This window comes from Pinus tabuliformis, chromosome 7 (assembly GCF_031772625.1).
Source record: "Pinus tabuliformis cultivar Carrire ecotype Pingquan chromosome 7, CPIR1, whole genome shotgun sequence".
In the NCBI taxonomy this organism is placed as follows: Eukaryota; Viridiplantae; Streptophyta; class Pinopsida; order Pinales; family Pinaceae; genus Pinus; species Pinus tabuliformis.
In genome coordinates, this window is record NC_142293.1 from 1,125,975,232 (window position 1) to 1,125,997,260 (window position 22,029).

The 22,029-nt window shown below is 31.3% G+C and overlaps 1 protein-coding gene across 1 annotated transcript; it reads right to left on the reverse strand.

Annotated features, from left to right (window-relative positions):
- Positions 1-325: 325 nt before the first annotated feature.
- On the reverse strand, positions 326-1,737 carry LOC149251477 (1-Cys peroxiredoxin A-like). Its single transcript, XM_089459457.1, has 4 exons — positions 1,334-1,737; positions 1,093-1,241; positions 770-916; positions 326-675 (listed from the first exon to the last, which is right to left on the reverse strand). Exons 1-4 carry the CDS (start codon positions 1,449-1,451, stop codon positions 430-432), a joined length of 660 nt encoding a protein of 219 aa, XP_089315583.1. The 5' UTR covers positions 1,452-1,737; the 3' UTR covers positions 326-429.
- Between the last annotated feature and the right edge of the window lie 20,292 nt (positions 1,738-22,029).

Sequence of the window (22,029 nt, forward strand, 5' to 3'; positions counted from 1 at the left end):
GTTTGTGTTCGTATCTATTTTTTTCTTCCTGAAGAACTTTGTATTAAAGGCATATAAACTAGTGACTTCGAAGCTGCGTAATTTATTATGGAATGAATCAATAATCTATTAGTTGGCACATTGATTGTGAGCAATATTAAAATCCGTAGAGTGCCTTTTGCAACATAGAAATTCAACTTCAATTTAATGTACAATATGAACACGGATTCACAAGTTTCACACCCATGGAAAAAAAATAATCAAATTAACTATTTACGCTCCGCTTATATTACTAAAAGATGAGATATTACCAGAGATTCACAAGTTTCACACCCATGGAAAAAAATAATCAAATTAACTATTTACACTCCGCTTATATTACTAAAAGATGAGATATTACATCTGGTAAGAGCACTAAACAGTGAAAAAGAAACGAAGGAAACTGTCACTTCAAACATGTACAAGCCGAATATAATCTTTGCCAGATGGCAGGCTGATCGTCTCATATCCCTGTGGGAACTTCTGTTTTGCCACCTCGTTTTTGACAGAGGGTGATATCATCACACGTTCACCCACTTTCCAATTTGCAGGGGTGGCAATAGGATGTTTAGCTGCCAATTGAAGAGAATCCAATACACGTAGCACTTCATCAAAATTTCTTCCTGTTGTGCCCGGGTACAGGAAACTCAACTTCAACTGCTTCAAAACATGTCACCACCATTGAAACATTAATACTCAAAACATGAATATGAATCTGAAATAGATAGATAATAGGTTAATTTTCACACACCCTTTTATCTGGACCAATAATATGAAGGGCTCTGGAGGGCAATGGAGTCCCCTTGGCATCTTTCTCATCTGGATCCAACATGTTCAGCTGCAGGAGAATCTCCCTCTCTGGATCCCCCACTATGGGATACCTCACTTTTTTTCCATTCTGTCAAAATCACAAATGAGCACCACATAGATACATCATTTTCAAAATCACAAATGACCACCATATAGATACATCATTTTCAATTCCAGATCACCATTATCAGATACATCATTTTCAATTCCAGATCATCATTATCAGAAGAGAAAAGAAAGATACATGAGTTAGAATTAACTAACCGCTAAGGCTTCGATGTCTTTTACCCAAGCTTCATGTGTTGCAACGTCATTACATGAGAGCCCAAGAAGTTTTGCCCCACGCCTTTCAAATTCATCAGTGTAGTCAGCGATCTTTGCCAACTCAGTAGTACAGATGGGTGTAAAATCCGCTGCAATCAAAATTTTAGCAGAGTCAGAATGGACACAAGCACATACATTACAGAAATCAGACCATGCTTGTAATATTACTGGATCTCCTAACCAGGGTGAGAAAAGAGGATAGTCCATTTATCTCCAATATACTCATGAAGCTTAATATGGCCATGAGTGGAAGGCGCCTCAAAATTTGGAACAATATCTCCCAACGCAAGCCCCGGCATGATTTTCAATAGAATTACAGACCACAACTTCAGTAGCTTTATAGTTCTATTACAGACCTCAACTTCAATAGATTTGCAGGCCTTAACTTGCTGGAATCAAGAATAAAGTTGAGTCCTCTATATAGTACTAAGGACCAACTCTCGGACTTTCAGGTGGCTATGCATGCTGTAACGTGCCAATAGTGGGAAAGGTCCTAAAATCCACACGTCTTCCTAAATCTGCCATGGTTGCTTGTGATTGTCTTGAAGTAGACAAATGAATCACAGACCCAGGCTTGGCGGAAAAAAAATTGCAGAAGAAAAGATAAAATTAGTTAGAAGTCCTGTGAGGCTTTCCGGCGGCTATGCATGCTGCAACGTGCCAGTAACCCGAAAGGTTCTACATTTGGTAGCTTCACACGTATCCCTAACTCTGCCACGGTTGCTTTGTGATGAGGTATATGCAAATAGTTCTTTTATTATAATAATAACTAAATTTTTGTGACGAGGAATATCTGAATAGTTTTTTTTATAATGATAATAATTAAGTTTTGAAGTTAGGGTTAATTTAGATATTATATTAGTGTATATTAATAATTTAATTTTAGGGTGGTGGTTAACTCAGATATTAAATTAGTAATATTAGGATAGTTTAATAGTTTTTTAAAGGTAATTTTCATCTTCAATTTTTTTCAACTTTTTTTCATGAGATTTGAACCTATAATCTGGTGGGCACTAAATCGTACACAAACCAATTAATCTATAAACAATAAAAGTACTTTAACCCTAGATTTAAAGTTTAAAAAAAAAAACAGACTCTTTACCATTAGAACCACTCGCACAATATAAATTATATAACTACTAAAATTTAAAACGACAATCATACTCTATCATTAAAATTTAACAACAAAATAATAATTTATTATTGAATTTAAATAACAACACTCACGCTCTAACATTAAATTTAAATCTATACTTTTTAAGAAGAAACAAATACTCATAACCATTAAAACTACTCACTAACATATTCATAAAATTCCGCGAATTAAAAAAAAGACATTAATAAGATTTGATATTCATTTAAATAGCCTATGTTAAAAACTACTCACTAACATATTCATAAATTCCGCAAATAAAAAAAAACATATATAATAAGATTTGATATTCATTTAAATAGCCTATCTTAAAAAGAGATAAACCTGAAAAGTTAAGACACCCCCATCGACTTAGCATTGAGGTTTGATATTTATTTGGAAACTCTTTTTCCAATGAGATATAAATAAAAATAAACACTTATAAACTGGAATACTTTCGCTCAATCATTGTCAAATTTCTTCGTGCGTACATTTTTACATTGTCATTTTGAAGAAACTTGGTTTACTTTACTTTTTACTTTTATTTTTACTTCGTCTCACCAATTTCTAGCGAGATAATAGGTTTCTAGAAATGGAAACTCGGTTCTGCTAAAACCTTGCTTCTAAATGTAATAAAGAAACCGTTTTTCAAAGTTTCAAAGTATCTAACTTATTTATCTAAGTTAGAACTTCTTTATCTTGTTTAATGGTTTTTTAATTGTGATTATCATTAGAGAAGAGGCACACATTAAGTCCATATGAATATGACAGCTAAAGAGGGGGAATGTGTACTTATGTTTTGGTGAAATTTTCAATCAAGTTATACATTGTTTGGATATTATTTTTATAAAAAAACATTATTGGTCATGATTCTCCATTATTGGTCATTATTCATGGTGAGATATGTTTATCATGTAACTTTTTGAAATAGATTTTATAACTATAAAATTTGTTTTATTATAGCCTCCATAGTTTTATATTGATTTTACCTTTTCAGCCATAAGGTTGATGGAGTAGAATCCTTCAAATCAATGTGTATCGACTAATCCAACGTTGAAAAGTCACGCTCTCATCACGCTCTCATTATTTAAGACTTAAGGACTATTAACTTTCTCCATATTGTATGTTGATATGATTAAGGATATTTTTATTGAAGTTAAATTCTACATATATTTTGGCAAAGATGTTGATTACCTTATAAGCTAGAAACAAGATAGAATCTCTCTAAATGTCATACTCATCTAAGGTATATCTATTATCTAGTTATTCACCATACTAATGGAAAACCAAGGACTCATCTTTATGGTGAACATGGGTGACAGAATATGAGTTCTCTAGATGAACATTGGTGACAGAATATGAGTTCTCTATTACTAGAGTGCTCACTAATGGAAATCCAAGTACTTTTTATCTTATATTTTAGGTTTAACATGAGTGATATAATATAAGCTCTCTATTTTCAAAGTGATTACGATCTTGGAGGGGTTTTAAAAGGATTTGTGTATCCACATACTTATTGGAATCAAGATATTTTGGTGGAAAATTCATGAATTAGCCAAGGATAAATTGTCTACCATATGATAGACTTTCAACTTTCAACGCCTTGGTAGAATCTTCTTACACATAACATCATAGCCTAAAAGTACAACTAGAGTGTTGATGGTGTCTCACTAGGATACTCTCTAGATATGCAAAGTTGCTTCATCATTTGTAAACTTCACCAAAGAAACCTACTCAAAGGAATCAAAGAATATATTGATGGAAAATGTTGCATTGAAAGACAAGTTTATAATGCACTTGTTTGTGAGTACACTGATAATAATTTTCTAAAATATCATCATCACTATTGCTACTAGATCTTTGGATGGCATATCAAATGAATCATCAATACAGTAAAGCCACAAATATTCTTAATAACTTTGTAATCCTTTACAATTTTTAGCATCATAAGCTCATTCCAATGTAAAGCTCACATGTTAATTCCACGAAAAACTTAATTTCATGAAAAGCCACTTTTATTGTAATTGCCATAATGCATGATCCCTAATAGAAATATCAATTATTTGTTAACTAATTTCCCTTTTGCAAGTATTGAAATTGCATTTTACTTATTATTTCTTTGGAGGCTTCCATGCACAACTATGAAGATAATCAAACCTTGGATAATTGTGGTAGAATGATATTGGCCTCCCATTAGACTATGACCCAACTTAGATTGAGATGTGTCCTTTATGAATAAAAGATAATATTTTCTAATGTTGTTGTGTTCAAAGTCTACCATGGAATTGATGTATATTTTTACTAGGTTGAAAACTAATAGTTCACATTCATTTGAGACAACGAATACATGTTAAAAATTACTATGATCCTTATGCCAATTGGGGTAGTTGCAAGGGAGTGGTGTCTCCTGCTAACATTATGGTTCATTTATTGTAGGGTGATTATGATTTCTTTCTTACTCAACCTTCCCCTTCTCCTCTACGGAATCTATTACATAGGCACATGTGTGTGAAGAAAATTTCAGGATACACCTATTTTGTGGCATATTGGAATAACTTATATGGCTATAAAGTATCCCTTTCTTTCCTCACAGTGTTAGTATTCCCATCTAATGATATCCATTATAATTTTGTAGTCTCGTGCTCATGAAATGGTCGAGATGTCAAGGGTAAGGTTTAATTTTTGGTTCCCTAATATTAAACTAAATTTTTTGTTTTTTTTTTGTTAGTTTCCCATTCTCTAATTCTTTATTGGTTTTTCCTACAAATTTCAACTTTTTTTTCTATGCACTACTAGAAGAACCCCTTGTAATGCAGGTTTTTAGTTTTATAAGATTGACATAGTTTTGCAATAAAACCTCCATTATAACCTTTGTCATTCATACTCAAGGTTTTAGCAGATGTTTTAACATATGGTTGCTATAACTATAAAAAAATAGGTAAGTGAAGGTTTTAGCGAAGTTTATTCAATTCTCATTCAACAAACATGCACCAATGTGTTTCGAATTAACACACACTAATGCATAACCAAAATTAGAAACATTGATGCTCTTATAATTATTGTGTACCACAACAACTTATTTGGCTTAATGATGTGATGGTATTGGGTTGTTTTTTGTTTTCTGGCACACTGATGCTCGTATAATTTTTAGGCACCATCTTTCTCCTTTTATTTATAAAATTTTCAATGCACATACACCTAAATGCAACACTATGGTGTATTGAGCTTTGTATTGTACACATAACAACATTGGTGCCTATATTACCAAGTGCACTAAAGCGATGTGAAATTTTAACCACTTTGATGTGATATGCCATCACCATTATTTGCTACTAAGAACCTATGCATATATTTAACTAAAGTATTGTTGCATAGGTTTCATAAAAATCCAATGATTTCTATTTTTATGGAAAACACCATTTAATGAGTTCAAAAGGATACAATGTACCAATATGATATACTTAACCAATTGTTTTTCCAACAAAATTGCAAATATTCTTCTCAAAATCGAATATTTTTATATTTTAATTATTGTGTTTTGATATAAGATTGCATTATTATATTATAAATTTTTTTGTATCTTTATTATCTACTAACATATATCCATCTTAACTATGGATCTACTAAGGGTGAAGAGGGATCAAATCTCTCAAGTTGCATACCTTTTTCTGAGTGCAAAAGTTGAGGGAAGGTTTGCACCTCAAAAATTTGATTCCAATAGGCTCTTGGTAGATCCCGAGTTAAGATGTATCTATGTTAGTTTTGAGCAACACACTAATAAAATATGTTAATTAATTTTTTTTGTTTTGTTTTTTCACTTGTTTTATATAATACATACATAGTTGATATTGAAATATTTTATTTATGATTCACATTTGACACATTAAAATGTTAATGCATATCCCCTCATATTCTAAAATAGAAAACATCTCTCTATACACACACACATTGACTTATTTTTGTTATTAACATCATTTTCCTATATGCATACATTTAATTATTTTTATTATTAATATTCTTTAAAATGTTGCATATCATATCTATTTTAAACATTGATAGAATTATAAATCTCTAACATACCTTAAATTAGAAAACACCTATTAATGGAATAAGAATTATCTCACTCTATTTGTGCTTTAAAATCTTTTAGTAGAACAGGTATATTAAATATTTACGTTAAACTTTTCTTTGTTACTAATATTTTTTAAATTTTATATATGAGCTCCATATTGAGAATAAAATAAATTTTATACAGTAAAACATTTTCCTTATTAATATATTTTTGTTTTAAGTATTACATGTAAAATGAACGTAGAATGATTACATAATATTTTTTTTTTCTTCGTAAATACTAATTCTATTAAAAAAGGTGAAAAAATATATACAATGAGGTCAAGACCTCAGAGGAGGCCGAGGCCATTCCTCAACCAGAAACTCAGAGACATTACAGTTCAGGCCTTCAACCAGATTTACAGTACAGACTTCAAAATTTTGACTTTGGACCCTGACATACTGAAAAGTTTTACCAGGACTACAATCGTCATGCCCTTTACTGACCAAAAAAACAAAGGAGCAACTAGCATAGCCATATTTAAGACAAAAAGTAGAACCTGTGTTGATTGTTGCCACTGCCTGTAGCATGAGAATGAACCAGACATAGACATCTAACTTCAGAATCAAAGACACAAAACCAAAATTGCATAGCATGTAGGTGAGAAGGCCACCCGGCAGAGAGGAGGCATGATTAATCTACATGTTTTGGTGAAGCTAGCGTATCCTCATTCACCTGGCTAGTGGAAGTTGCCCAGGTCATGAAACCGTCTTCATCCAGTACCGGTGCACCTCCATCAGGATTAGTAACTAGATGTAAAATACTAATTGCCGTTTGAGATGGCCCGCAGACTAAAGCATCATTCTGAGTCGGATCATGCTGCTGAGGCGCTTTCGAAACAGGGGTGTCCTCTTGCATGTGATCCGCATGGAACACTACCCCTATCAAGTCCCCTAGCAGAACACTATCATCCTGAGAATGTGAGGAGATGGAAGGGGTCGAACTGAGCTGGTTGCTCTCCTCCTCCGAGACAAATATGGTAAAATTTACAGTCACCACAGGCCTGTTGAGCCGACTTTGAAACGTAAACCTGGAGGTCTGATAAGAATTGTTCGGGATAAGCCTATCTTGATCCAGAGGCGGAGATGAAGGAGGAGCTAAGGCTATGGGAGCAACATTCTGAGGAGCAGGTCGAGAAGGGAGACCTCTGTTCCTTGAATGGCTTCCTCGACGTGGGATTCCTCGGCTGCGAGGCATGATCAAAGAGGCAAATGAGCTGGGAGATCGATTAAGACAAAGCAGACCAGAAACAATAAGAGCGCTGAAAGATTCAGGACGCTTCCAGAGCCAAGCTAACATCCAGACCCGAAAGACCAGACAGGGGAGCTGAAGCGGCTCTGCTTCATAATAAAAAGGGTCATTAACTGCGACAGGGGCGTTGAGCGGTTCCATGCCCATAAGACAACTTGTGAGCAATGCAGCCATACTCGCATTAATTTCAAACCAAATTCGAGACTGCTCAGAATTTATTTCCTCTGCCCTGAACTTGATACGCCATCCTACGACGCGTACCCTGCATACCATCCGCCTGCCATCCGTCAGGCCAGATGTCTGAATAGCGGATTCTGTCATTGATTGCAGTTGGAGTCACCCGCATCCGGGTAGAATGATTACATAATATTATTTTGTATGAATCAATAATATTATTTTCTATCAATTTCATATTAAGTTGTGAAGAAATTATTTCTTTTTTTTTAACTTTCAATTAATTTAGTTCTTTATATAGAATTGATGTAAAATGAAGGTAGAAATTGAAATATTTTATTTTATTGCAGACATTGAATTATTATTATTATTTTATTGTATTGAGTATTACTATTTTATTTGCTAATGTATGTATTATTTTATTAATTTTAAATGTAACATTATGTGACAACATCTCCTCCATACTAGATTGTAGAATGTGTCTCGGTGCAACAATAATAATATAAATGATCAATATATTAATTAATTAGAAACACAACATTGTATAATGCAATTAAATAAGAGACCCAACTCAATTATATATGAATAAGAGACCTATCATTATACAAAATAGGACAATACAAAGGTCCACAATAATCAAAATGTAGTCAATATGTTATTGTAACCCATATTGGTAATATATTATCTAATGGGGACAATACACATTAAACAAAGTACCAATATGTAATTGTTACACTTGTTGGCAACATGTTCACATGCAATTGAAATAACATGTGTAAATTAAACAAAATCATGTATTTTCATAGATAAATATTCCAAATGATACAACTTGAGTAATATACAATATTATTGATTGACATTCATCACTTGAACTACTATTTAGAGTTGTGTGCATGCCTCATTCTTTATCACTTGAAAGTGATATTCTAGGTGGGTTAGCCAAGCTAATGTTTTCTTGATTGACTTTTTTTTTTACATTTTTTCCCCTCATATTCCATCTACAAACATAAAAATAAAGTGTAGTAAATATATCTACATCATTTATATAGTTGAATATAGATGCTTGCATAAATAAAAAAGCATACCATAGTAGCAAGTGTTTCATAAATAATACACATTATTTCAAATTCATGCTCAATGTCTTTCCTCAAATTCTCTTCCATTGGATCCACTCCATACTTTGTTTCCTACATGTTTAATGTGTTATGAAAAAGCATAAATATAATAAATATAAATATTTTTTGTTCTTCCATCAATCATAAAATGTGGGAAGGTAAACAACATAATTGCTAGCGAATTTCTCCATTAAACCTTGATACTTCAACATATAACCACAACCCATAAGTAACTCAATATTGATCAATTCCTCAATTGACTTTTCTTTGTATGTTAACAGCTATTAAAATATGTCCATTGAAGGGTGAAATATTTTTTCTATTGCAAGTCTCACCGATCTCATTGGCTATTGTTCCTTAAATGTTTCATATATTGTAAATACAAAAAAAAAAAATATCTATACTTTCTTTATACTAAATATCTCATATTTTTTTAAAAATGCACATGCCTCCCCCTTCTTGTTAACTTCCCATGCCACTACAAAGGAACTAAATCATTATCATTTACATTCTTCATAAATTAATTTTTATTTTATTATGAAAACATTATATTCCTTCTCTACCATTATTTACAAAAGATTAAAAAAAATTGTGAATCAAGTATTTAAAACATGTGAATAATTAATATTAATAAATTCATTTTTAGTTAAAAGGAAAAAACTTAATAAAAATAAAAGATTCATATTAATTACTTTTAATCCACGTAATTCTTTTTTTGGCAACATTTCCATAAAACTTTTACACTATATTGTAATCAATATTATTAAATTTATTCCAATTTTTTGTTCTACATAACCTACATTAACCAATACACATCATTCATTTAAACTTACAAATAATTTAAATGTATTAAATTTTTAATAAAACTTAAATAATTTGCATGGTTCTCATTGTTATCTTCTTGAAAAGAGTTGCCACATTGTGCTTAGTACAATATATTACTTTTCTTGGAAATTGTGAATTTTCCTACGAAGTAAGATAATGGTGTGGATAATAAAACCTAATAAAATCTACGCATCAATGCATTACAGAGTATACGATTACAATCACATTGCAAATTCAAAAACCTTATTTACATATTGCTATATTTGTGTAATGTTTTATATAGGGATACATGCACATGTGCTTTATTACTATTTATTGTGCACCACCGAAACCAAGTACAAATTCAAAAAATGTTTTTGAAAAAAAAAACAATATTTTTCACATTTTTATTAAGAGGTGTTGTTAATAATAAATTCTTAGAATGTGTACATCAATTATCATGAAAATGTTTTAAAAAATAACAGATTTTACATTTTTATTAAGCAGTGTGGTGGATAAGAAAATACATATTAGGGTGTAAAATATTGCATTGTGTATATCAATTATTATGGAAATGTTAAAAAATAAATAAACAATAATATAATTTTATATCTAATATAATGAGTGGTCTAATGGTAATGGACACCAAACAAACAAATAAATAAACAATAATACAATTTTATATTTAATATAATGAGTGGTCTAATTGTAATGGACACAAACTATTATATATAAAGTGGGAAACTATAAAATTTACTTATTAAAAAAATCAAATTTTTATGTGAAATATAGATAAGGAAATTAAGAGAAACAACAAGAAATATATGGCTCATAATACGAAAAGTAATTATAAAACTTTTTTTTGTTTTTCACCAGAATCGGCCCGCCGGGATGGTACCGGGGCTCGAAAAACATTATTTGAATGAAATAGGAAAGAGATTGAGATGATCAATAGAATGAAATTACATACCTAAATTTTGTTTTCTGCAAATTTGTATGTAGCTTATGATGACCCTTACAAATTTGAGTCTTAAAAAAACCTTTATTTCTAAGTTTTGGAAAATTAATGAAACAAAGGTTAGGGTGTTCTTTTATAAACACACATTTAAAAGAAATGTAATTTATTTCTAATTTTTTAATAAGCATTAAAAATTGTTTCAATCAAATAGGTTAGAAAGATTGAGATGATCATAGAATGAAGTTACATATCTTAAAAATTTCCTTTAATGATTTCTATGTGCATATAGTAATCCCTTACAAATTTGGCTCTTCAAATAAATATACCCACTACCATAAGTCTTTCATGGTAAATCTCTCATGCACAAATCTTTCCTTTAAATTTTGGTAAAACAATGAAATACAAATTATGATTTTAATTTGTAAAATTCACATTTAGAAAAATAAAATTCTTTCTTGTATTTTTGTAGTATATTTTGACACATTGATGATAAATGTGGAATGGTTGTTATTTTAACTTACTTTATTTGGTGCAATACATAGTGTAAAATCATGTCAATGCATTTGTTTTATACAAAATTCACCATTGAACAATTTAATTGGCAAACTAAAAATGTAAACCCTTAAAATTAAAATTTTATAGAGCTTTTCTTTGTGGAGGTGAAAACATAGGTCACTCTTTGGTGCATATCATTTTTTAGAGCATCAGTGCATCGGTAAATAATATAGCACATAATTAACTTTTAAAATACCTTCAAAACTCTCTTTGAATTTAGATTGTTCTATGCTCGCAAACTTTCTTTTAAAAATAGATTAATGTATTGATGATTGTTTTGGTTCAAATGTAGGGGAAAAAATGAATAATATCAAATTCTCAGTGATCCAAATTCTAGCTCATTCCATGTCACTGCAAATTCTTCAAATTCTCCCATGACATTTTGAATAATTCTATATTTTTTACGATAATTTTATGCCATTTAATTTATATTATTTATGTTTGTGCACTTGAATAATTGTTGATTGAATTTTGTAGGATCATATTTCAGGATTGAGTTTGGATGCGTAAGATATTCCATTGGTCCAAAAATGTGACAAGCTCTTATCAAAAGAAATATACCACAGAAGGATGTTTGACGGAAGTGGACAGTTGCTTTACCCTACCAATTGTAACATGTCATCTTCCGACAACCAACTTGGGTCAATGGTACTGCAATGTGTATTTTCCATATCTTTTATGAAACCCCAATAGTACATGATTGTTCAAAATGTAAAGGGTTAAAGGGGAACCCTAAACATGTCACATTTACCCATTATAATAATGATTGACTACCCAAAGTTGACAGTACAATACCTCCCACTATAATAGTCTAGAATCCTATAGGTGATATAAAAAATACATGTAGGAACACTTCCATATGCTACCATTTTGAAAATTTGGAAGCTAGATCAACTAAGTTTCATCCCAAATTCATCAACTTGCCCCCTTTCATTAAGTCAATAGAGATTTCTTGTGAGCTAAAGTATGACACCAATAAAACCCAAAACATATCTTCTCGGAAATATGAAAGTTGTATGGGTTGAGAAAAAAAAGTTCCAGGTATGCATTAAAGATAGTTTAATTGTTGGAAGGCAGTAATAACTATCCTTTCTTTATCCATCTACAAAGTAAATACCAAATCTATCATAATTACACTTTTTATGGTGGTTGGTCATCTTCCATGCCTATGCTTGATATTGGAACCAAATTCTCCTTTTATGTTAATAGTTATATAATTGCCAAGTCTAAAACAGATGTTGCAAATCTTGATTTGTTTATCCTTTCACATGTATCTATTCCTCCGAAATAATCAATTTTTCACTTATGCCATTATTTTCTCCTCTTTGTAGTCAATCATGTTACTTGAATATTGTTAAATACAAACATAGCATCTCCATGTATATTATGTGCATAAATGGTTATGGTTCTAGAAACTTTAATAGGAAAAGTCTATTATATATGATTTTCATCCGAGAACTCATGGGAACATTATAGGGTACATAAATAATTGTAGATCCTCATTATTTAGTGAAAATTTTCCCTTTGTTGGTATGCATGCAATACACAATTTATCTCCTAGTGAAGAGTTGTAAATAAGCTATAGTTTTCATAGACCACTAAGAACTACTAAAAAATGCATTGTATTATCTCTACCTTTAGATATCCCCCGAGGCATAAAAAAAAAGATGATTGGGTAATTGTATTTTTGAATTCTCATTGGAACTAATGTAAATGTATTGCTTAAATCAAACTTTGTTTTATGAAGAGGTTGATTGCATGTTATTATTGGGAAAAATTGTATGTTTATGCTTTTAAACATTTATTATAATGATATTCTTTCTTGTGCAATCTATGATGTTGATTTATTGTTTATTTTTTTATCATTTTGTGTATTTTTATATAAAGGATCCATAGCAAGATTTATAAAATTAATGTGGACAAAAGATTTCCTGATAGCATATGAAAAAATTAGCCATTAACTAAAGAAGTTCTATGAAAATTTTAGCCTATGCTTTTAAACATTTAATATCAAAGATACCATTTCTTGTGCATTCTATGATGTTAGGCCTTCTTTTATTTTTATTTGTTTATCTTTTTATTATTTTTTATACACAAAGTTTCCATAATAGGATATGCAAGTTAACATAAACAAATAATAATTATTGATATGAAGAGAATGAATACAACACACATATTCAATAGTCATCATTGTGATGTTTTGTAAATGATATTACTTAACTAAATTAGGTACAATGTACCTAGGTGGGATTTTGTAAGAATTCAATTTTTTTAGTGAGAATATTGATTATATTTGCAATGTAATACTACAATCACAAGAATATCCCAAGTAATGATAAATTCAAGCTTATTATTTTTAGCTTAACTTAACCACATAATTCAAATATAGAAGACACATCGGAATTTTAAATAACTTTGGAATTAATATAACGAGTGTCAAAACCAAACACTCCTTGCAGTAAGTGATTAGAAGTGGGATGGGAGCCCATGCTTTGATATGAGATCTAGGTCAATAAATTATGGGGTTTGTACTCCAGCCAAATGGTTGATCTCATGCGATGTGCAATGCATTCAAATGGTTGAACACGAGGTAAAGACATGTGCAATTTGTTTCATTGAAAATGGAATAAAGGTAACTCTAGAAGGACAATCAACCATAAACATTGCCTTCAATCCCACCCTTAGCATAATTATGTTGGATTTGATGAAAATCAAAGGAGTCATGACCAAGAATGGTGGATGAAACAAAGAATTTGGTAGAATATTTTAAATGGTATATCATGTGGTGGAAGTTATGGCATGGAAGGTCATCTGTAAGTTATATATTTTTCTGTGGTATGCTCAAGAATTTCCCTTTCTAGTTTTTATAGTACTGTAATTGGAATTTTTTTTTATTATGATATTGGAGGTTGTCATGCTTTGGGTAGCCCATGAAAAGTTTTCTCTCCAGAGATAATGTCCCTATTCTCGAGCTTAATTTAGATACATGGCTTAAATATAGATATTTTTGGATTCAACATGATTAGTTATAGGCCCAAACTTCAAGAGACGTAGTGCTCTAGTTTTATGGTAATTCTAATATCAATTGGTTTTCATTTTTCAAGTTTATCGATTCTAGTTTCACATCTCATTCTCTCTTTTCTAGTTGATTGGCTCTCCTACTAATCCCTCAGTCCCTTAATAGCTTTTGGTTTGGGTCTTCGTTTCTTCTCCCATTTTTCCCTCTCCTTCTAAACTCCTATGCGTCCCCCCACCCCCCATCCCCCCTTTTAGGTTTCTAAGTCTGAGAATATCTAAAGTCTTTCAAACCGTGTAAGTTGGCCTGATTTCTCCCTCGATTTGGAAGTATTTTCTTCAAGGTGTAGCTTTTTCCATTGTTCTCATGTACCTCTCCCTTAACCTTCCTTTGGGTTGTTCTTTATTCTCTATTTTATCCATTTCTACCCTCACCCATCTTTTTATGGCTTGGCATAGAATATCTACAAGACACAGAGGAGGAAGAAGGGGTAAAGTTTCCCCCTTACTGAGTTATGATGCCCATCCTTTGCCCACTTCACAAACTTAGACTCAATATGTAGCTCCCTAAGATATGACTCGTTATTTGGAAGTGATTCCTAAAGTGGTTCAGTGAACAATTGTAGAGGTCGAAGAGGAAGTGCGACATTGTCATAGATTTATCCTTGACCACCATGTGGAAAGGGAAACAAGGCAATGGATACCAAAAGATGGTATTTCAACTCAATCTCACCAGAACGTTTACGTGCAGGCTATAAATCTTTATTGGCATGTCAAAAATATTATGTGAAGAGTTCTTATTGAACTATTAGACACTCAACAAGGGATTTTGGTTTGCATGGTAGAAATGATGGAAAAAAATGAGAAGCTAAACCAAAAAAAATAATCTTAGTCGAGATGCAATATGATATTATTTTCTCTCTCTGAAAATAAAGTGACTCTCCCCACCAATCTAGGTGGAATCACCTTTAAGTTGACATGATCAGGAGATTTAGCTAGTATGTTACAATTTTTTGCAATGGCAATGTTTTTATTTTAGCTATTAATCTCTAGAAATGTATTTCAGTTATTGATCTTTTTGTTTAAGTGATAGACTAATAAATTTTGCAATATATAACGTAAACATTTTGAACCTTTTCCACTGGTATGGTTTCCCAAGTGGCATACCAATAGCCGAAGGAAAACAACTATATACATCCTTTTTAAATCTAATAGAAAATTCCTAACCTTACAAAAAAAAGAAGTCCCAAATCCAAACACATTTTTGTTGGTGGCATTTATTTAGGTAGATATCAAGGATTCAACATATATTAATGTACATATAACATTCAGTTAGAATTAAATTGTACAAAATTGAAACATAAACCTTTCACAGAAATACAAGCTAACTTTTCATATAAATATAAGCCACCATGATAACTAATAATAATAACAACACGACCCAAATACAAAAATCTTATTTGGTTCTTCTTGGACCATTAGCAATAGCGATTCAAATTTCCATTCCATCATGCATTAGATGTATATAAAAATCCCATGAACTAGATATCAATATATGGAAAACATCCATTAGAATGATATTACATAGAACCTAATCTTGATACTCTACAATGTTCAAAGCTATCAAACATTGATTTCTCACAAATATGTCACACCACTTCCTAAGCCAATATTGTTGATGTTTGTATTTCATGTCTAGACATTGTTTGTCATATCAACCCTAATTTCTCCACCATTTCTAAAAGTACCATGTTCTCTGTAATATTAATATTGTGAAAAAATTACAATATCTACCTTTGGATCTGCCCCTAGTTTGAAAAATAGTTTTACTGAGCCACTTCTTCTCCACAGAAAAACATTATTATGGTTAAGTTTTTTTTCCTTTTTCTCATAATCATATTTTCTCCATGTTTTAGTGCTACTATAAGAATAATCTACCTTTTAGCAAGTTCTTATGGTTGTGTCGGTTATTTCCATTATTCTCCACTACATATTACTTCTCTTTATACATCATAATGTTTAGGATTGTTTTCATTATTTAACATGAAAGATGTTATAATTATATAAATTTGTAGGAATACATTTTTCTTAAATTTAACTATCATATAATTTAATTTTACCATGAAAATTTTAATAAAAATATTTAAGATTAAATTTGTGAAATATTATCTAATAAAAACATATATATTTAAAAACTTAATCAAATCGGGAAATCACTAATTAAATAATTTAATCAAGATTGTAAACATGTTTAATAAGCACATTGTATCTTGTTGGACAACAAACAATTAATCTTAAGGAAAAGTTAAAAATTATATGACAACTCTAAACTTAAATGAGTGGTACATATCAAATTTATTTTAAAAATAAAAAATTCATTAATAATGTTTATAATCATTAGTTTTCTCATAATACAATATATAAATCAAATGATAACAACATCAAACATGACATGAAAAATATATATACATGAGAAATATACATATCAATATACATGTGAAATATACATTTCATTAAAATCAATGGTACATATAGTTAGCCCTCAATACGCTTATGCCAAAAAAATAGTGAATAATGTACAAATTTTTTGGCCTAGACCATATGCAAAAATGTGGCCCTATTCCATAAACAATATAACCACATATAGGGTGGTGGAAGCTTGAGATCCCTCTATGAGAAAATGGGTCCATCTCCCTCCTCTACTAGTGACCACTAACCTCTCACCACTCCCATTATTAATATTGCATGCCACAAAAGTGGCCACCATTTAGCAACCAACACTATTGTAATCCTCCTAATTTCATATATTAAAGAACTTGTCTCCCACAAGTCAAGTATCCCCACCAACGCTATGCTAAACCACAACTAAAAATCCCCTATTATCATCCAAAGCTATGTAATATTTTATCTCGCCTCCACTAAGTGTTCCTTTATAAGTCTCGGTACATAAGGCAATACCTCTTGGTCATGAGGACCAATGAACCTCCCCCATAAAATAATCTATGTAGGAACTGGTTGTGATACTACCAAGGCCTTAACAATATTATAACCAAGCTCCCAAACAACCCCTTCCCCCAAGTCCAATATTTTCACATCAACATAATAAGAACATCAATCACACACCATTATATAATAAACAAATCAACTTAGTTTGAACTTAAATTACATAACACACCAAGTGAACTCCATAACTCACTAGGAGGGATGACTAACTAGTGTAAGCACCTCCCCCCACCAATGCATCATACTCTCATGAGCCCCCAAAATGTACATCTAGGAAAGGTCATAAAGAGGGTACTCACCCTTAACACAAACACCACAACATATACCCAAATGTAAATTCCCCTCCATATCAATTAACACATTGGGTCAACTATAATGCTACGACCTCTCTCATAAAAAATTCCCAGAAAAATAATCGACCACAAAAAAATTACTCAACAATTTTCATTTGACCCCCTATGATGTGATGACCTCTCACTAAGCCATAAATCCATACTACCATGGTACCCATTACTTGGGTCAATAGGTAGCAAATGGATAGAATATACAAATTTCCTCCCTCCCAACCCTCTAGACCTATATAATACCTGCTAACCAACTGATCCACTGATATGCCTATGTCTAATATTGAATTAGGGTAGACACTCTCCCCTTAAATCGAGATCAATATCAAGAAACAAATATCAATCAAGGTGATCAAGGATATTAGTTTCCCTTGTAATACAAATATACCCTCCTACATACTCAACATCCATAGATTGTCAGTCAATAAGTCTTCATTTGAGCAAAAATGTAGGGTGCTCAAAGTATTTGAACAACCCAAAACTTGTCAGCTTATGGCTTAAGAAAAGTATTTTCTTGCACTTCAATATGCAAATTCTCATAAGCTTGCTCTCATCGATAGGCATAGCTACTCGTCTGTATATTGACAAACCTACAAAAACAACAAACAAGGTCTAATTAATACATAAGAAAAAAAGATATATATGCAATGATATGCACAACAATTCCTATGATAAATATATACACACTTTGAATTTGATGCATTTTAATTTATAATGCACTGTTGTGCTTGGATTTAAGATATGCATTGATATTCACATTGGTGCCTTTCTTAAGACAAAACACACCGTGAATGTGAAATAGCCGTTTTAGTGCATGGTGCGTTATAATGCATTAGTTACAAGGTGTCCCCCATAGGTAGTAGTGGTTAGGTACTAATTAAAGGCACTGATACATATCATTATCATTGTGTCTTCTAAAAATTAATGTGGATTTTATTTTATTTTTTTGCATCATTACAATGTCTTTTGTTTTATAACACACCTTTAAAGGGAGTTTTCCAAGTTTCATTGTTAGTGGTGTGCCTTATCCACTCATTAAGCACTGAAGAAGTGTTCTATGTAAGTTGATTTCATGAAATGCACCACACATATATTTTTTTTAATATGAAAAAATGGTGAAATTTAAGGCTAATTGAAAATTTTAATCCAGTGAAAGTAAAAATAAGGAATTAACAAACAATTTACTTGAGCTCTTCCCACCCAAGGAGGTTTGGTTTTCCTTGTAGAGAAAAAAACTAAAATCTACACTATTTTCCAAAATGAATTGAATTCGTATATGAATCTATCAAATTGAGAAATCAAAACTATATAGTACTAAAAATGGGGTGGTCATACAAGATGTTTATATGAATGGTTGGAAGAACAAAAAGAAATGTGATCACAAATTCAGTTTGGTAATTTTGTTTTTATTGGACCTTTTTATAGTTCACTCAACAAAGGGATGCATCAGAGCATTTGGGTCATAGGAGTGCATCAATTCACCATGTTTATGTTTTTAACCATGGAAATTTATATTTTGAAAGACCTAAGCTTGCAATGTGTTATAGATATACACCGATGTTGTGTGTATTTTCAAATGCACTAGTATTGTGTTTTAGGAAATCAATTGTTATAACCTAATATGAAAACGTGTTCAGTGGAGCTATAACTTTAATGTAGAGCACCAATATGTGTTTTATTTTTTTAAATATAAAAACTAATATTTTTCTTTTATATTATTGATGTCCTTACTATGTTAGCAACATTGTACTGTAAGTTGGAGAATACTAGATTATCATGGTAAGTGAGGCACACCAAAGGAAAAATCCCTGTAAAAACCTCATGTTTCCTACCTCCACTAGCAGCCTCCACTATAAATAGAGAAGTGATAAATTTTTTGAGGAGTTTTTGTAAAAACATCTATTACAAGATGTTATCCTTATAAAGATGAGTTTTACCTTTTGTTTTTTGTCTCATTCTCTTTGCTTATTTTTCAATAGCATGCTTCTCCATCGTATTTATAATTGTATGCCCCCTTGTATAATATGCTCTAATAGAGTTCTTTAACATTGTTTAAGCACTATTAAACAATATTAATGTCTCAATGTGTATTAATGTTTTTGTTTTATGTCTTTATAACATCATGAATTATAATTTCCATGAATTATCTAATGGTTCCTTATAGATGGTATATTTGTAGTTTCTATGATGGAATATTAATAGCAGAAGTGTCCTTAGACATGTAAATTTTATTAATAAGGAAAACAAAAATTACATAAAATCTGAGAGAGCTTACATATAATCATTCAACATTCTTGCGAGTAGAGAGAAACAAGCTTTAAATAAGCTTGTGTCCTAAACTATTTTTTTTATGGATCACTTATTTCATTTACAAGTGTTCATTTACATTTAATACACTTGTAACAACACTCCTAACTATTTTCCTAAATTAGTTCCTAAGAAATGACACATTTCTAGATGTCATATCTTATATAACAAATAGATATTCTAAGAAGACTCTAGGAATCTAAATAATTAATCTAAGAAAACTCTAAATAATTAAATATTAATTTATGTACTTTGGATCATACATCTAACATTCCCCCCTTTGATCCAAAGGTACATTACAACAGATACCAAGCTCTTCCCTGAACTTAGTAAATTTGATCATGCCAAGTGGTTTTGTGAAAATATTTGAGATTTTATTTTCTGAAGGATAATATATTAGTTTGATGATGTCATTTGCAATGAGTGTCCTAAGGTAATGATACTTTGTTTCCACATGCTTTGTTTTGGAATGGAAAACTCGATTTTTGGCAAGTTTTATGGTTGATTGGTTGTCGATCAATAAAGATGTGGCTTATGCTTGAGGAACGCTTAAATCCTGAAAAACTCTATGCAACCAAACAATTTCACATGTTGTTTTCCATGCTGATATATATTTTTCTTTTGTCGAAAAAGTGGTCACCGTAGCTTGCTTCTTCTCCAAGAAAATGTAAATGACCTCATGTTCATCAAATAATTTGATGTTGATGCCCAATCATTGATACTTTCGGCAAAATCTAAATCTGAATATCCACCAAGTACAAAGTTATTAGTCTTTTTGTAAACAATACCAAAATATTTTGTCCCTTGGATATATCTAAAGACCCTTTTTATTGCATTCCAACGGCTTTCCCTGGGTTCATGCATAAATCGTGAGAGAACACTAACTTAATAAGATAAGTCAAGACTAGTGGTTGTCAAATAGGCCAAGCTACCAATCAAATTTCATAAAGTTTTAAGTTTTGTTCCATTGGGGTGAGAAGTGGCTTACAATCTTGCATCCCAAATCTTTTCAATAGTTTGTATGCATAATGATGGTGATTATTCAAATCCATAAACAAGTGAACATCAACTCCCTAAATGGGCCATTCAACTTTTTAAGGATGTCAAGCTAGATGAACAAAAAAAATTAGGAACAAGAAGTTCACAAAGAAATGAAGAAAATTATGCCTTATCAACAAATGATATCCCAATAATAACATAAGTGGATTGATATAAATAGATGTCCTTCAATCATCTAAAGGTTCAAGGGGTGGAGAGTCACTGTCAAATGAACTACTGCTAGGAGATTTAGATTAGCTTCCAGAAGATCCATATGGCCCATATTAAGAAGGCGAGTTGAAAGGATCATTTTCTGAAGAAGGAAATTCAATATGATACCAATGTTGTGTACTTGGTTGATTTTGAATTATGCTATTCTTTTTTATCACCCTTACTTTCTAATTTTTGTAGAAAACTTTCTATCTCTAGGGCACTCTTCCTTTCTATTTCATCAAATATAACATCACTACTCACAATAAACTTTCCATTGGACAGAATATGATATCCTATCTTTTCATCAGAATACCCAATCAATGTACACTTCAAACTTCGTGAACCAAGCCTAGTTCGTTTTTCTTTTGGAATTAAGGCATAGCATACTGAACCAAAAACTTTGAGATGTTTGACTCGAGGCTTGAAACCAAACCATGCCTCATAAGCAGTATGATACATGTTCCTTAAGTAGATTGGTGTATGTATTACTTCTTCCCAGTATAAAGGACTTGAATTTTTGAAAGTTAGCAGGATCTTTCCATCCCTAATAAGGTGTCATTAATTCTCTCTGCTACTCCATTTTTCTATGGAGTGTATACATTTACAAGTTATATTTTGATACCATTGTCTCTACAATAATTTTTGAATTCATTGGAAGTGAATTCCCCTCCATTGTCTATCCTAAGAGAGTCAATTTTCTCTTTAACTTCATTCTCAACCAGTTGGCGAAAAGTCTTGAACTTTTCAAATGTTTCTTACTTTTGTTTCAAAAAATAAACCCAATTTGTTATACTAAAATCGTCAATGAAGAGTAAAAAGTATCTACAACCTCCTAGAGAAGTCTATAGAGGCCCACA

Coding starts and splice junctions, on each gene's coding strand:
- LOC149251477 (XM_089459457.1), bottom strand. CDS start 1,451: ATGCCGGGGCTTGCGTTGGGAGATATTGTTCCAAATTTTGAGGCGCCT. Junction 1,242..1,333: donor TATCCTCTTTTCTCACCCTG/GTTAGGAGATCC, acceptor TTTTGATTGCAG/CGGATTTTACACCCATCTGT. Junction 917..1,092: donor AAGACATCGAAGCCTTAGCG/GTTAGTTAATTC, acceptor TGATTTTGACAG/AATGGAAAAAAAGTGAGGTA.